General features: G+C 43.1%; 1 protein-coding gene across 3 annotated transcripts in view; it reads left to right on the top strand.

The window, feature by feature from the left end:
* The window catches only part of PRORP (protein only RNase P catalytic subunit), an 88728-nt gene that overhangs the window by 14100 nt on the left and 58163 nt on the right, over positions 1-16465 (top strand). For all 3 annotated transcript variants that reach the window (XM_054025992.1, XM_054025993.1, XM_054025994.1), the window contains one exon: positions 7907-8014. In XM_054025992.1, coding sequence (XP_053881967.1) covers positions 7907-8014 — 108 coding nt within the window. The remainder of the gene's footprint in view (positions 1-7906; positions 8015-16465) is intronic.

Here is a 16465-nt window from a genome sequence, read left to right on the forward strand (position 1 = left end):
CAGATCACACATTGAACTACCCCCTAGCAGTGGGGGACCTAATTGAATAGTGTGCTAGGCCCCAGATTTACTTGAACTAGCCCCGATACCAGTACTATAATCTGCATTGGGAACCATTGTTGTGTTAGTATTATCTTCATCTGTTGTCTGCTAGTTGAAAATCTGTTCCACTGAATTTTCTGTAGTGGTGAAGGCCTGCCAGTTGTTCTTACAATTGGCTAATAGAGGGAATACCACAGAGAATTGCAGGTTGATCATCTTTTCATTACTGTAGTCTGAGTAAGCCCTGATCAAAATCCAGACATATCCTGACACTTAAAATCTTGATGTGTCGAAATCCTAATCCTCAATATTCCTCAAACACAACATACATGTCATACATGTCTGTGTGTGCAATTGTACAACTTTTTGTGGCCATTCTTGGGTGGGTTGGTCCACTACTAGCTCTCATTTGGAAGTTTAGGCTGCATAGCTGTCCCATCTGCTTCCTCCTTTGTGGAGAGGAGGGGAAATCAGGCCATGCAGAATTTCCAGAATTTTCCTCTGTTTGGGGGAGGGTTTGGGGCACCTGGTCCCTATATGTGGTTCTTTGCCTGGTTCTCCCTGAAACTGCTGCCCCCTAAGGAACCAGACGATCTTTGTGTGTCCCTAGTTGCTAGCGATGGGTGAGAGGATTGATAAGCAAGGGAGGAAATGGAAAGACTATGGGTTTATTTTTAGTCTGTTTGTTTTGCACTAGAGTCCTCTGCAGTTGTTGGCATGGCTTATCCCTACCTAAAGTCGGGCACTTCTTACTTCATACTGACTTCAATCTAGAGTTCACTGTGAATGCATTTGTCATCTTCCCTGCAGTGATCTTCTGTGTCTTCCCCCGGTCCCCCAAAGTAACATGCCACTTTAGGACTACTTGCAAAGCATCTATACCATATTGAACTGAGTCTTTAGGGACAGTGCATACATCATTGTGGAGAAAGAATTAGAGACTATATTCTCAGTTTAAAAAATAGTCTACTGGCTTTAAGTATTGAGTACAAGTGTCGGTATAGTGAAAATAGCCCTTGCTTGTAAAATACACTCTGGAGTAACTCCAATCTGCTTTATTCACCTTTTCTATCTTTCTTTATTCCCTTTTGCTGTTTGTACCCTTTGCTCATCCACAACTGCTCTTCTCTGACCTTCTTCCAATCTTGGTATTACTGGTGCAAATACTCCCTCCTTTTTTAATTGTCAAGACATATTGAACTGCCATCCTGTATCATACCACCTCAGTGACTTATTGTCTTCTTATGAATCTCAGACAAGTCCAGAGAATAGAACACAGGCCTGGGAGGCAGGAAAACTCGGTTTTGTTCTGGTTCTGCTGTTAACTTTTTGTGATCTTGGAGAAGTCCACTTATCTTTCTGTGCCTCAGTTTTTCCCATCTGTCTGATGGGCATAATGACACCTACTAATTTTTATAAAGCACTCCGAGATCTATGGTGGAAAAGAGCTATATCAGGGCCAAGTATTGTTATTGCTGTTTTTGGTCTCATCTATATATTTTGATGTATTCCTTTTCTATTAATTCTCTGTAATCTTATTTATTTAAGCTATGAAACATACTAGAATAAAGTTTGTATGAAAGATGATTGACCTCAGTGGTGCTGGCGTGTGTGCTGTACAGTTCAGTTCACCTTGTAGTTGATATTAGAAATGTTAACACTCTGAATATGCGGGCATGCTTATCTGTCATTTGAGTTGTTATACAGTTAACACATGAAACCCTGTTATTCGTATTAGTTGCCATAAGTAGGAAATTATTGACTGTATTTGAAGCTATAGTGATAGCTCGGTATGGCTCTGCAGGGTTTTTTTAGCCAAATGAGTGTGTTATGCTCTGCAGTAGCTTAGTGTGCTCTTTTTCCTTTTTATGATCAAAATCAGAGTTCATACTATCTTCTTTCCAATTATTGGTCAATAACCAGAGTTTGAAAAACTTTTCAGGAAACTTGTTTGTGATAGCTCTGACAAAGCACTTCTCACTCTAGCAGGTTGTGAGAGGTTGGACCCTTAAAAATCACATCCTCTTGATTATCCTCCAGTTACCAAACAATTTAGAACTGTATAGGTTAATGACAATATTTTCTTAATTCCACCCTTAAACCTATTGGCACCTAGTTCAGACCCTGAACCTTTTGTGTAATGTGCTTCCAATGGGTAACTCCACTTAATAAGCTGGCCTGCATATTCCATAGTAACTTTAGTTTTCACATGATGGAAAGATACTGGAACAATCAAACTTAAACAATCAATTTGTAAGCACCTAGAGGATAATACAATTATAAGAAATAGCCAGTGTGGATTTGTCAAGAAAAAATCATGCCAAACCAACCTAATTCCCTTCTTTGACATGGTTACTCACCTAGTGAATAGGGGAAAGCAGAAAACATGATATATACCCCTACCTCGATATAACGCTGTCCTCGGGTGCCAAAAAATCTTACTGCATTATAGGTGAAACCACGTTATATTGAACTTGCTTTGATCCACCGGAGTGCGCAGCCCCGCCCCCCGGAGCACTGCTTTATCGCGTTATATCCGAATTCGTGTTATATCGGGTCGCGTTATATTGAGGTAGCAGTGTATCTTGATTTTTAATAAGGTTTAACACTAGATTCTCATAAGCAAACTATGGAAATGTGGTCGTGATGTATTTACTATGACATGGGTGCACAATTGGTTGAAAGACTATACTCAAAGAGTATTTATCAATGGTTCACTGTCAAACTGGGAGGGTGTATCCAGTGGTATCCCACATGGTCAGTCCTGGATCCAGTTCTATTCAATATTTTCATTAATGATTTGGATAATGGAGTGAAGAGTATGCTCATAAAATCTGCAGATGATACCAAGTTGAAAGGGGTTGTAAGCACTTTGAGAGCAGGATTTAAGCACCTTGACAAATTGGAGAATTGGTCTGAATTCACCAAGGTGAAATTCAGTAAAGATAAGTGCAGAGTACTTCAGTTAGGAAGGAAAAATCAAATCTACAACTACAAAATGGGGAATAACTGGCAGAGAGGTTGTACTGCTGAAAAGGACCTTGGGGTTATGGTGGATCATAAATTGAATATGAGCCACTATGTGATGCTATTGTAACAAAGGCTGCTATCATTCTGGAGTGTATTAACTTGAATGTCTGTAAGACATGGGAGGTAATTGTCCCGTTCTACTCAGCACTGGTGAAGCCTTTGCCTACTGTGTCCAGTTCTGGGCCCACAGTTTAGGAAGGATGTGGACAAATTTAGGAGAGTCCAGAGGAGAACAACAAAAACTATAAAAGGTTTAGAAAACCTGACCTATGAGGAAAAGCTAAAATATATTGGGTATATTTAGTCTTGAGGAAAAAAAAGATTGAGGAGGGGCCTGATAACAGTCCTCAAATATGCTAAGTGCTATTATGTACAGGATGGTGATCAATTATTCTCCATGTCTACTGACGGTAGGACAAGAAGTAATGGGGCTTAATCTGCAGCAAGAGAGAGACTTAGTGTTAGATATTAGGAAAAGCTTTCTAACTATAAGGCTAGTTAAGCTCTAGAATAGGCTTCCAAGGGGATTTGGAATCCCTGTCCCTGGAGGTTTTCAAGAACAGGTTGGACCAGCATCTGCGAGGGATGGTCTAGTTTACTTGGTCCTGCCTCAGTGCAGGAAACTGGACATGATAACCTCTCGAGGTCCCTTCCATTCCTACATTTCTGTGATTCCGTTGCTTCAAAGTGCAGCACCATGTAGAGAACATTATATTGTTTGTCAAGGGTCAGAGATGAGATTAATTATGGCAAAGTCTAGATTGGAGTGTAAATGTTTCACTTTTCTAACTAGGTGCAGATCGAAAAAAGTGCTTTGGCATCCAGGAACAGCCCAGGTTGTAATAAAATACTTAGATTATACACCAATGTTACAAGTGGTGGTCATATTACCTCTGACAGTGGCACTTCACTAGCTCTTCTGGCTGCTTTCCCCAACCCACCAACATCATCTCATTCTTATTCAAAATGAATCACGGGAACTAACCAAGTTTGTGTAGGCACTAGGTAATTTGTTCCACTGCACCATCTGGATCAGACTTGATAGAAACAAAGAGCTGGGTTTCATCAGCATATGGAGCACATTGCAGTCCATGTTTTTCTAATAACCAATCCTCCAGTGACACCTCTTAGGAAGAAGCTTTTTCCATACACATCAACAACAGCTTCTGATCCATAGTGTAAAAGGCTGCTAATAGATGTAAAAGAATCAGCCTGAACACTTTTTAATTGTCAGTTTCTAGGAGAAAATAATCAACTAATGCCACCAGCACAATTGTTGTCTCATGCCCAAGCCTATATCTGATAGAGCTCATGCAAATTTGAGGACTCCCAAAACTCTCATAGTTTTCTGGCTGCAACCCGCTCTATGATCTTTCCCAAAAAAGGGAGATTGGAAAGTGGTCAGATGTTAAAATTGTTAATGTCAGGAGTTAGTTTACCCTGTTAATCTCAAATCAGCATGGAATCCAATACACCTCTACCCCGATATAACGCGACCCAATATAACATGAATTCGGATATAACGCGGTAAAGCAGTGCTCCGGGGGGGGGGGGCGGGGCTGCGCACTCCGGCGGATCAAAGCAAGTTTGATATAATGCGGTTTCACCTATAACACGGTAAGATTTTTTGGCTCCCAAGGACAGCGTTATATTGTATCTTAACATTGGCCTTCACCACCTGAATGGTTTAATTAATGATCATGGTGTAAGGATGATGAATCTTCAACTCAAATGTATTGGCCAGACAGCAGGCGCATTAGTGTCTCAAGGAAAATTTGAAAAGGGATGCCTTGGTGTCTTCAATAAAATATAAGTGGCAAAATTCCCTTTGACTTCAGTGGGAGGAGGATTGGCACCTAATAAAATGTCCCAAAAACTTCTAAAATGTCCAAATAACTTCTCCCAAGAAGAACTATTAATAATACCATTAATGGCATGAAAATGGTTTCTTGGGTGTACTGCAGGGGATACTACCCAGAATAGTTGCATAGGTATGTTCTTAGTAACAGATCATATAGCAGTTTCCTAAGAAACAAAAGTATACTTGTGTGGCTAGTTCTACTTTCCTTTTGTGTTGGAGATATGCAGGAGGTAATTAGAGGAGATTGATGACACACGAGTTGATTGGGTTCTTTTCGAAGACACACCTGCAGTACATTTTTTTCATTATCCATAATCCGAGGGATTTCCCTGCATGTTTGTTGTCAGGTAATTTCTCTTCTGAACGTTTAAAATGCACTCTGATGATGCTGACATTTTCAGTATATTGCTCAGGTTTATCAGGGACTAATTTGGAATACATTTCAGAATAGTGCATGACATACCAGGAACTGAATACACATAGAAGCCTCTATCTGCTGAGGATTTTCTAGTGATTACATTACAAAAAGCTTGCCATTAAACACTAATTCAAAAATTGGGCTAAAATATGTGTAAATCCACTGATTTCAACTGAGTTTCTCTTTTTCCACATCAGCAGAAAAGAAAGCTGACTCTAGCACACTGCATTTGTTGGTGAAAGGGACATTGTCAACTCCCAAGCCACATTTTTGTCTGAAATTGTTTTACTTGCTATTGTTACAATAATCTCAGCTGTAACCTGTAACTGAAAGCAATGACAGGGAAAATATTTTTTCTGTATTTTCGTAGTTTTCTTTCTATATTTGACAACTTTTTGAGTGTAGTAATTTCTGTATCTGTTTTCCTGTCTAATCAGTCAGTTTCCTCAGTTATTTGTATGGATTTTTCAGAAAGCACAAGAGAGAGAAAAACAACACCCCACAAATCCCAAAATGGGTGACTGTAAAACCCAAAACAACGTCACTGGGGACTCCAGGTCACATATAGTCTGAAGCTACTTTTAAAAACCTGATTAGATTTCACATTGACAGCATCCTAGCCAACATAGAGTGGTAGACAGTGTTACTTACAGATGCTGCATGATCTAGTGCATGAATCTGGTAAAACTACAAAGCATTCCACAAAGATAATGCTGTGCCATTCCCTAGTTTCAAACAGCCCTATTTAGTACAAAGCCTCCCTTAATCTATGCAACTGCCATGTCCTATGGCTTGTTAACCTGTGCAGCTGCAAACCCTAATCCAGAGCCTGGCAGCTGCGCCATAACGCCATCCAGAACTGCCTGGTGAAAGCCATCGCACCACGCCTGGGGAGATCTCCGTGAACTGCGCCATCCCTAGTACCGACAGCCAGCTCCGACCTGAGATTGTGATCACCGACGAGGCCCAGAAAAAGATCATCCTCGTCAACGTCACGGTCTCCTTTGAGAACTGGACCCCGGCCTTTTGCAAAGCCCGAGCTCGTAAGCTGGAAAAGTACGCCTCCCTGGCCAACACCCTGAGAGCGACGGGCTATGAAATGTAGATGGATACCCTGATCATCGGAGCCCTGGGTGCCTGGGACCCCTGCAACGAGCGTGTGCTGAGGACCTGCAGGATCGGTTGACGCTACGTGTGGCTCACGTGGCGCCTCATGGTCTCAGACACCATCCGATGGTCCAGGGACATCTACATTGAACACGTTACCGGCCACCGACAGTACCAGGAGGCGTGAGCTGGAGTGACATCGCTCTTTGACTACAAGAAAGGGACCGAGAGACTTTGTCCGTTGGACCATATGAACTGGAACCATAAACTCACTGAACATTAAATCTCACCAAATGAGGGTCAACCCATCCTCATCATCGTATCCACTCATTATACTCCACACCTAAACATAGCCATTATATAAACTTCATACCCTCATATCTCAATGTCTGTACTTTGACCTGTCAACCTTTTACCCCCAATCGGGGATATTGCAGATTATTTATTCCTTATGCCACCCGATTTTAAAATGAACTTCACAGCCCTTGATAATCTGTACATTATTCCCTGATAATCAGAAACTTCTATGCTTAAACTCTGTACCTTTCACTTTTTTTAAAAAACATCATCTTAATACAAATTTTAAATCTATTGTTATTCATGTTATATGCCACTCATCCCTGTATGCAGTGGTGTTGTAGCCATGTTGGTCCCACAGGATACTAGTGAGAGACAAGGTGGATGAGGTAATATCTTTTATTGGACAATCTTCTGTGGGTGAGAGAAAACCTTCTGAGCTTACACAGAGCTCTTCGGACTGGTCTGATGCAACTATGATTTCCCTTTGGCTACGAGAGTTGGAGAGATGCTCTTTGATCAGCCATTGGGTGACATTTCTGACATAGCAAAGTTCTCTATTTTACCTGCTTTAAAAGCTTTGTGTATGCCTTACAACCAGAGTAGTAAGCAAATATATCAACAAGAATCTCTTATTTAATGCTTTACATTCAGAGATCTCAAATCTGTTTACTAAAGAAGCTAAATAGTGTTATTCCCAGTTTGCTGATGGGGAAACCGAAGCACGGAGAGGCAACGTATCTTGCCCATGGTTACGCAACTGGTCAATGGCACAGCTGAGAATGGAACCCAAGTCTCCTATTTTCTTTTTAAATGAAATAAAAAAGCGGTACCCAGCTTTGAAGCTTATGTCAGATTTTGACTGACCTACCTATTTTTGTCAAAAATGTTCAGTTTATACTGTGAGTTTAAGAGGGGTAGAAGCTGTGGCGTTTGTTCAATCATAAGAAAAGAAAAATGTAATGGAAAGCATCTAGTACAATGTTAACATCCCTTGAAGATGTTGCAGCAAATATTTCATTAAAGATATCAAAGGGAAGAGACGATAGTGAAGTGAGAGGTTTAGGTTTTTTTGGTCTTTTTTTAAAAAGCTAAAAAAAAAAAAAAAAATCCTGTTAATTTAATCTTTTTTTCTTTTCTCCTCCTTCTAGGAACTTGAAGAATTTCAAAACTTTGTGGAAAATCATCCTCCGTATGATATTGTGATAGATGGACTCAATGTTGCTAATGTTTCTAACAAAAGGAGCCAATCTCAAACTGTAAGTGCGGGTTAATTATTCATAAGGAGTTTCACTTTTCAGTACACTTAAGTGAGCATAAAGCAATCAGTGCTTCGTTTTATTACTTATCCTATCTTGCAAGTGATTGGCAGCATTTTTGTAGCACATGTTAGAGAAATCTTTTGAATTTGAATACTGAATATGTTAATGCAAATCAGTCAGGAGAAGATAATCATTGTAATGCATAACACTAGAGAAGAGAACCCCTGCTGGTCAGTTTCCCTGTGTAGACGGGAACTTGATGGCAGTTTAAATCTATATCCTGTACAAGAACTTTCTTTCACTTCCTGAAGATTCTCACAGTCTCAGGCTTGATCTACACTTGGGCGTAATTATGTCATTAAGGGGTGTGAAAAAATGCATCCCTGACCAACATAGATATGCTGACAAAATGTCTAGTGTAGAGGTACCTGGCCAACAGAATAAGTGCTGTTCTGTCAGCATAGCTAGTGGACATGAGTGGCAGGTGAAGTTTCCCACAGCCCTGCCTCCTCTGATGGAGGCCCCACCCCTGCTCTCAGCCCCCTCCCAATGGGGAAGAGGGCACTGAGGGCTCGGTTGGGGCCACGGTGTAGCTCATGACCCTGGCTGGAGCTCTGAGCCCGGAGCCCCTCTTTCGTTTCATCCCTTCCCCTGCATCCCCGTCCCCATTCCACCTCCACTCAGCCTCTCCCTTCCCCCTCAAGGCTCTGCTCCACCCCCTGCTTGCTCCTCTTCCCCCTCTGCCGTGTCTCCCTCCTCCCCCGCGCTGTGGCCCCGAGACCAGAAAAGCTCTGTGCCGTGGTGGAGGGAGACTTTTCCCCTTCCCACCTGGCGGCTTGAGGTTTGGGGAGGCTTAGCCTCCCCCAGCCTCCATTATGCACCGCCCATGCTAATGGAGGTGTTCCTACACCGACAGACAGATGCCTTTTGTCGACATATAGACTCCCTAGTGTGGATGTCTTGTATCAGCTTTTAAGCTCTGGTATTACAGTGAGAGCTCAGATCATTCTTTCCCTTCAGTGTTGACTGTAATCTTGCTTTAGTGATATCTATTATAGAGAGCTCTTAGCTATTTAGATCAGGGATCGGCAACCTTTGGCACATGGCCCGCCAGGGTAAGCCTCCTGGCAGGCCGGACTGGTTTGTTTACCTGCCGAGTCCGCAGGTTCGGCCGATCGCAGCTTCCACTGGCTGCAGTTCGCCACTCCAGGCCAATGGGGGCTGCGGGAAGCAGTGGCCAGCACATCCCTTGGCCTGGCCCATCAGGGGACTTACCCTGATGGGCCACGTACCAAAGGTTGCCGATCCCGAGTTTAGATTCTTTGTAAGGCAAATATTTGTTTAAAATTTTGAAAAAAAAAGTTCAGCTGCTGGCACTACTTCTAAAGTTAAATGTTAAGCTCTCACGGTTTTGAAAGTAAAGCTGAGTTATAAAATGAGCTAGATACTGAAGGAAGTAAGGCTGCACGCTATTTATAATAAAAGATAATTTTTGTGAAGTGCCTTTCAAATATCGCTGCAGATAAGTACTATTAGTTGCATATTTAGAGATAAAAGCAATTGAGACGGAGGTTTTGTAAGATTGCTTAAGACAATGAGGATGTTGGTGGAATTACTAGCCCATGAATGGGGGTACTTTCCCAGTTAAGAGAGTAAAACAGGAAGTTTTAAAAGTTGTTTACTTGGGAACACTCAGTGAAGGAAGTGTTGATTATCCCGGAAAAGTCCCATGCACTATGTGCTGCACATTTTTTGTTTTGTTTTTTGTTTATTTTAAATCCAGAGTTCAGGATTGTATCTTCCACTTCCTCAAGCATAGGGTTCCAGTTCCAGTGAATCTATCTTGGGTATGAGAAGGATGGGGAGTGAAGAGAAGGGACAGTGTTGGTTCATTAGCATTCTTCCTGAACTCCACTGAAGGTCCTCTGGCGGAACTTTACGTAGTCAGGGTTCTAATTGCTTTTCAGGAGCTGAAAGAAGTGGATTAGGGGGACTGCTTCCCTCTGCAGCTGCTGCTGTGTAGCCAGAGGGGGACTTCAGGGGCCAGGATGCCAGGGAGGTCCAGCAAGGCAGTATGGAGGGGCCAGCCTTCCACTTGAATGCCTCCCTGTCTGTGGATCTAGGGCTTCCCTTTCCAATAAGAACGGCCATACTGGGTCAGACCAAATGTCCATCTAGCCCAGAATCCTGACTTCCGACAGTGGCCAATGCCTGGTGCCCCAGAGGGAATGAACAGAATAGGTATTCATCAAGTGATCCATCCCCTGTCCGCCCATTCCCAGCTTCTGGCAAACAGAAGCTAGGGACACCATCCCTGCCCATCCAGGCTAATAGCCATTGATGGATCTATACTCCATGAATTTAACTAGTTCTTTTTTGAACCCTGTTGTAGTTTTGGCCTTCACAACATCCTATGGCAAAGAGTTCCACAGGTTGACTGTGCGTTCTGTGAAAAAAATACTTCCTTTTGTTTGTTTTAAACCTACTGACTATTAAATTTCATTTGGTGACCCCTAGTTCTTGTGTTTATGAGAAGGAGTAAATAATACTTTCTTATTTACTTTCTCCACACCAGTCATGATTTTATAGACCTCTATCATATCCCCCCTTAGTCGTTTTTTTTCTAGGCTGGAAAGTCCCAGTTTTATTAATCTCTCTTTGTATGGAAGCCGTTCCATACCCTTAATCATTTTTGTTGCCCTTTTCTGAACCTTTTCAAATTCCAATATATCTTTTTTGAGATGGGGCGACCAAATCTGCACGCGGTATTCAAGATGTGGGCGTACCATGGATTTAATAGAGGCAATATGATATTTTCTGTCTTATTATCTATCCCTTTCTTAATGATTCCTAACATTCTGTTCACTTTTTTGACTGCTGCTGCACATTGAGTGGATGTTTTCAGAGAACTATCGATAATGACTCCAAGATCTCTTTCTTGAGTGGTAACAGCTAATTAGACCCCATCATTTTATATGTATAGTTGGGATTATGTTTTCCAATGTGCATTATTTTGCATTTATCAACATTGAATTTTGTTGCCCAGTCACCCAGTTTTGAGAGATCCTTTTGTAGCTCTTCGCAGTCTGCCTGGAACTTAACTTAACTACCTTGAGTAGTTTTCTTATGATCTGCAAATTTTGCCACCTCACTGTTTACTCCTTTTTCGAGATCATTTATGAATATGTTGAATAGGACTGGACCCAGTAAAGACCCCTTGGGGGACACCACTATTTACCTCTCTCCATTCTGAAAACTGACTGTTTATTCCTACCCTTTGTTTCCTATCTTTTAACCAGTTACTAATCCATGAGAGTATCTTCCCTCTTATCCCATGACTGCTTACTTTGCTTAATAGCCTTTGGTGAGGGACCCTGTCAAATCTGAAAATCTAAATACACTATATCCACTGGATCCCCCTTGTCCACATGCTTGTTGACCCCCTCAAAGAATTCCAGTAAATTGGTGAGGCATGATTTCCCTTTACAAAAACCATGTTGACAATTCCCCAACAAATTATGTTCATCTATGTATCTGACAATTTTGTTCTTTACTGTAGTTTCAACCAGTTTGCCCGCTACTGAAGACAGGCTTACCAGCCTGTAATTGCCGGGGTCTCTGCTGGAGCCCTTTTAAAAAATTGGCATCACATTAGCTATCCTCCAGTTATTTGGTACAGACGCTGATTTAAATGATAGGTTACAGACGACAGTTAGTAGTCCTGCAATTTCACATTTGAGTTCCTTCAGAACTCTTGGGTGAATACCATCTGGTCCTGGTGACTTATTGCTGTTTAGTTTATCAATTTGTTCCAAAACCTTCTCTAATGACACTTCAATCTGGGACAGTTCCTCAGATTTGTCACCTAAAAAGAATGGCTCAGGTTTGGGAATCTCCCTCACATCCTCAACCATGAAGACCAGTGCAAAGAATTCATTTAGTTTCTCCGCAATGGCCTTATCATCCTTGAGTGCTCCTTTAGCATCTTGATCGTCCAGTGGCCCCACTGGTTGTTTAGCAGGCTTCCTGCTTCTGATGTACTTAAATTTTTTTTGCTATTATTTTTTGAGTCTTTGGCTAGCTGTTCTTCAAATTATTTTTTGGCCTTCGTAATTATATTTTTACACTTCATTTGCCAGAGTTTATGCTCCTTTTTATCTTCCTCACTAGGATTTAACTTCACTTTTTAAAGGATGCCTTTTTGCATCTCACTGCTTCTTTTACTTTGTTGTTTAGCTATGGTGGCTCTTTTTTGGTTCTCTTACTATGTTTTTTAATTTAGGGTATACATTTAAGTTGAGCCTCTATTACGATGTTTTTAAAAGTTTCCATGCAGCTTGCAGGGATTTTACTTTTGGTGCTGTATCTTTTAATTTCTGTTTAACTAACCTCCACATTTTTGTGTAGTTCCCCTTTCTGAAATTCAGTGCTACAGTGTTGGGCTGCTGTGATGTTTTCCCACCACAAGAATGTTAAATTTAATTATATTATGGTCACCATTACCAAGCGGTCCAACTATATTCACCTCTTGGACCTGATCTTGTGCTCCACTTAGGACTAAATCAAGAATTGCCTCTCCTCTTTGGGGTTCCAGGTATAGCTGCTCCAAGAAGCAGTCTTTTAAGGTGTCAAGAAACTTTATCTTTGCATCCCTTCCTGAGGTGATATGTACCCAGTCAATATGGGGATAGTTGAAATCCCCCATTATTATTGAGTTTTTTATTTTAATAGCCTCTCTAATCTCCCTGAGCATTTTACAGTCTCTATCACCGTCCTTGTCTGGTGGTTGGTATTATACCTCAACCCCGATATAACACTGTCCTCAGGAGCCAAAAAAATCTTGTAACACAGTTTCACCTGTAACGTGGTATCGAACTTGCTTTGATCCGCCGGAGTGCGCAGCCCCCCTCCCGCCCAGAGCACTGCTTTACTGCGTTATATTTGAATTCGTGTTATATCGGGTCGCGTTATATCGGTGTAGAGGTGTATATCCCTACTGCTATAGTCTTCTTAGTCGAGGATTGTAGGATAGCATGTCAGACTAACAGCACTGCAAAGTAGGAAGGTTGACAGCCCAGGCTCAAGCAAAGCCTGAGCTTAAGCTTATACCCTCAACTGTGTCTGCTAGCCCAGCCTTTAAAGTGCCTTGAAGCCCAGGTTAGAGGTTTTTCTGTATGAACAGAAGCGGGGGTTAGGGCCAGCACCTGGGCTATAGCATGGGCCAACTGTAGTGAATTTATACCCTGAGTGTTCAGATTCACTGCAGGATTATGCCAGTCACTGAATGACCACATTCTCTTCCTTCACATTTTCAAATTTCCCTTGTGAGAGAATGTCATGGAAAAGGATTGTGCTTGGGTTGTAAACATGGCATTTTATGACAAGAGCCAGTGCTCAAATTATGGGGGAAAGGTAGGGGGACCCTGAATGGCAAGTGACTTGCTTTAATTTAAACAGTAATGAGAATGGAGCCATAAGACAGAAGTGAAATAACCCCTAAAAGTAGTAAGTGGGCCTGGCCCGCTTAGTTGACTCTCCCCCCAGTCATAGGCACCGACTTCTGCTCGTGCCGGTGGGTGCTCGACCCTCCCCTCCCCCGCCTCTGGCCCTGCCCTGACTCCACCCCTTCCATGAGGCCCCACCCCAACCCCTCCCTGCCCCTATTCCGACTCCTTTCCCAAATCCCCGCCCTGGCCCCGCCTCCTCCCCTGAGCGTGCCACGTTCTCACTCCTTCACCTCCCTCCCGGAGCTTGCTATGCTGCCAAACAGCTGTTTGGTGGTGGCCGGGCGGGAAGTGCTGGGAGCTAGGCGGAGGAGTGGGGAGGCGGAGGAGGAGGTGGGGCGGGGGGGGAGGGGAGCTTGGCTGCCGGTGGGTGCTCCACTAATTTTTCCCTGTGGGTGCTCTAGCCCCCATGGAATCGGCGCCTATGCCCCCAGTAATTCAAGCTCTGACAAGTACTGTGCAGTTCTACTCTCTCCTCTTCTATTCCTGCAAGAATTGTGCAGAATGCCACCTTCCATCCCCTTTCTCTCAGATGAGGATTTGGCCACAGTAATCCATGCATTCGTCACCTTCTTGCCGGGTTACTGTAGCTGATTGTACTTGACTAACTGTGGTAGCAATGCACACACTCAGCTTATTCAGAATACAGCAGCCTGCTTCCTCAGTAGGGAACACGGCCAGAAAGCTGGGCTCTGATCCCTCCTTTGGCTCCCAGCCCATTTTCATTCCATTCAGGGTTTTAGCCTGATCTTCAAAGCTATCAGTTTGTCAGAACTCAGATACATCAGTGACCACATCTCTATACAAGACTCACCGAGAAAGCTGTGCTCCCTGGGAACAGTCCCACCCACAAAGACTAGGATGAAGTGTGTGGGAGTCGCCACAGAGTGTGTTCAAAGATGTGGAATGAGCTCTCAGAATCTGACACTTTTAGGGCATGTTGCAAGACTCTCCTTTATGATAAAGATTTCCTACTGTAATTGGAATGATAATTTTTTAACAGTAAATGAAATCTACTGTAAGTTGAGTCTATCCATGCTTGAGGATAGTGGAAGAGAAGACCCCAACAAGGGCCACTAGGATTCTTGCTACACAGCCCTGATGTACTTGAGAAGCTCTTTGATACTGTAGAAAAGCCCCACCTCCCTTGCATCCAAAGTCCCCCTGCACCCAGACCCCCCTGCCGAGCCCCAGCCACTCTGCTTCTGGACCCCCACTGAGCCCCTCACCCCTGCATCTGGACCCCTACTCCTGCACTCCGACCACCCTGCTCTTGAACCACCACCCTGATGAGCTCCATCCCCCTTACACCTGGACTACCTCAATGAGCCCCCCGAATCCGGACCCCCACCCCACTGAGCCCCAACCAGCTGCACCCAGATCCCTCACCCCACCAAGCTCCAGGCCCCCCCACCCCCAGACCTCCCCACCCCCACCTGGACCCCCTGCACAGTCCCATTCCCACTGCACTCGGAACTCCCCACCGAGCCCCTCTGCATCCAGATCCTCCTCAGACTCTTCACTGGGCCGCCTGCATCCAGATTGCCCCACACAGAACCCTCTCACCCCACACCTGGATCCCCCCACACTAAGCCCCTCCACACTTGGATCCTGCCAGGCTCCGCCTGCTTGCCCCACACCTGGATCAGGGGCCAGGGCTGGGCATGTGTGCAAGACTCTGTCCCTTTTACTTGCTATCTTGGTGTGCCTGGTGCGGAGGGGCAGGGCCCCAGGATATTTCTGGGGCAGGCCCAACCCTTGCGCTGTGTCAGGGTCAGGTGCAGCCTCGCCTCCGAGTCATGTCCCGGGCAGAGCACTGCAGGTGATCTCCCACCTTTGTGCAGCCAGTGGCCTGTGCTCCCCACTGCACAAGCTTCCCATGCTGAAGCTTCCACATAATTTATTGACAAATAAAATATACAGAATTTTGCCAAATTTTAAAATATTGTGCTCAGCATTTTTATTTTTTCTGCACAGCATTTTTATTTTTTTTGGCATAGAATTCCCTTTGGAATAATTTATAACCACACACCCTGTCCCAAATCTGTCTGATATTACTGTATGCAGATTTTCAGTTCTTCAGACCGTGTCTTTTATTTTGTCTGTAAAGCACCTGGCACACTTTAGGTCAGGGGTCGGCAGCCTTTCAGAAGTGGTGTGCCAAGTCTTTATTTATTCACTCTAATTTAAGGTTTTGTGTGCCAGTACTACATTTTAACGTTTTTAGGTCTCTTTCTATAAGTCTATAATATATAACTAAACTATTGTTGTTTGTAAAGTAAATAAGGTTTTTAAAATGTTTAAGAAGCTTGATTTAAAATTAAATTAAAATGCAGAGCCCCCCGGACCAGTGGCCAGGCAGTGTGAATGCCACTGAAAATCAGCTCACGTGCCGCCTTTGGCACGCGTGCCATAGGTTGCCTACCCCTGCTTTATGTGCTCTTTAAATAGTCATGTGAGACATTGCTATATGCAAGAAAAAGAATAGGATTCAAGTTACTATAAATGATCACCTTAGTGCATCCTCATTCGTTATTTAAATGTTAATAGAATGTGTTTTTACTGTGTGAGATTTTTGTAAGACTTTGTATTTATATTTAGTGACTAAATATTTTACTACTGGATATTGTACTATTGCCAAAGAATACCACAGTTTACCCTTAAGTATTCATGTGATTAAACCCCAAAGCAGTGATACAAGATTGCTCCCTTTACGTAATGTCTGTGATTCCCTTGGAGTATTTGGTAGATGTCTTGGGAAATGCCTGCAATGTGTGGGTGAGGGGGAATTTCTCTCTAGAACGGGATGGTTAAAACAGCAAAAGTTGAGGAAATGACTAAATTAATTGCATTGTCATTCCTAACATATTTTGACATTTAGGAAATTTACATGAATAACTGTAAGTAGCCCCCAGACAGCTTATATCTTCATTTGGTTAGCAGG

Source organism: Malaclemys terrapin, chromosome 4 (assembly GCF_027887155.1).
Source record: "Malaclemys terrapin pileata isolate rMalTer1 chromosome 4, rMalTer1.hap1, whole genome shotgun sequence".
NCBI classification, from domain to species: domain Eukaryota; kingdom Metazoa; phylum Chordata; order Testudines; family Emydidae; genus Malaclemys; species Malaclemys terrapin.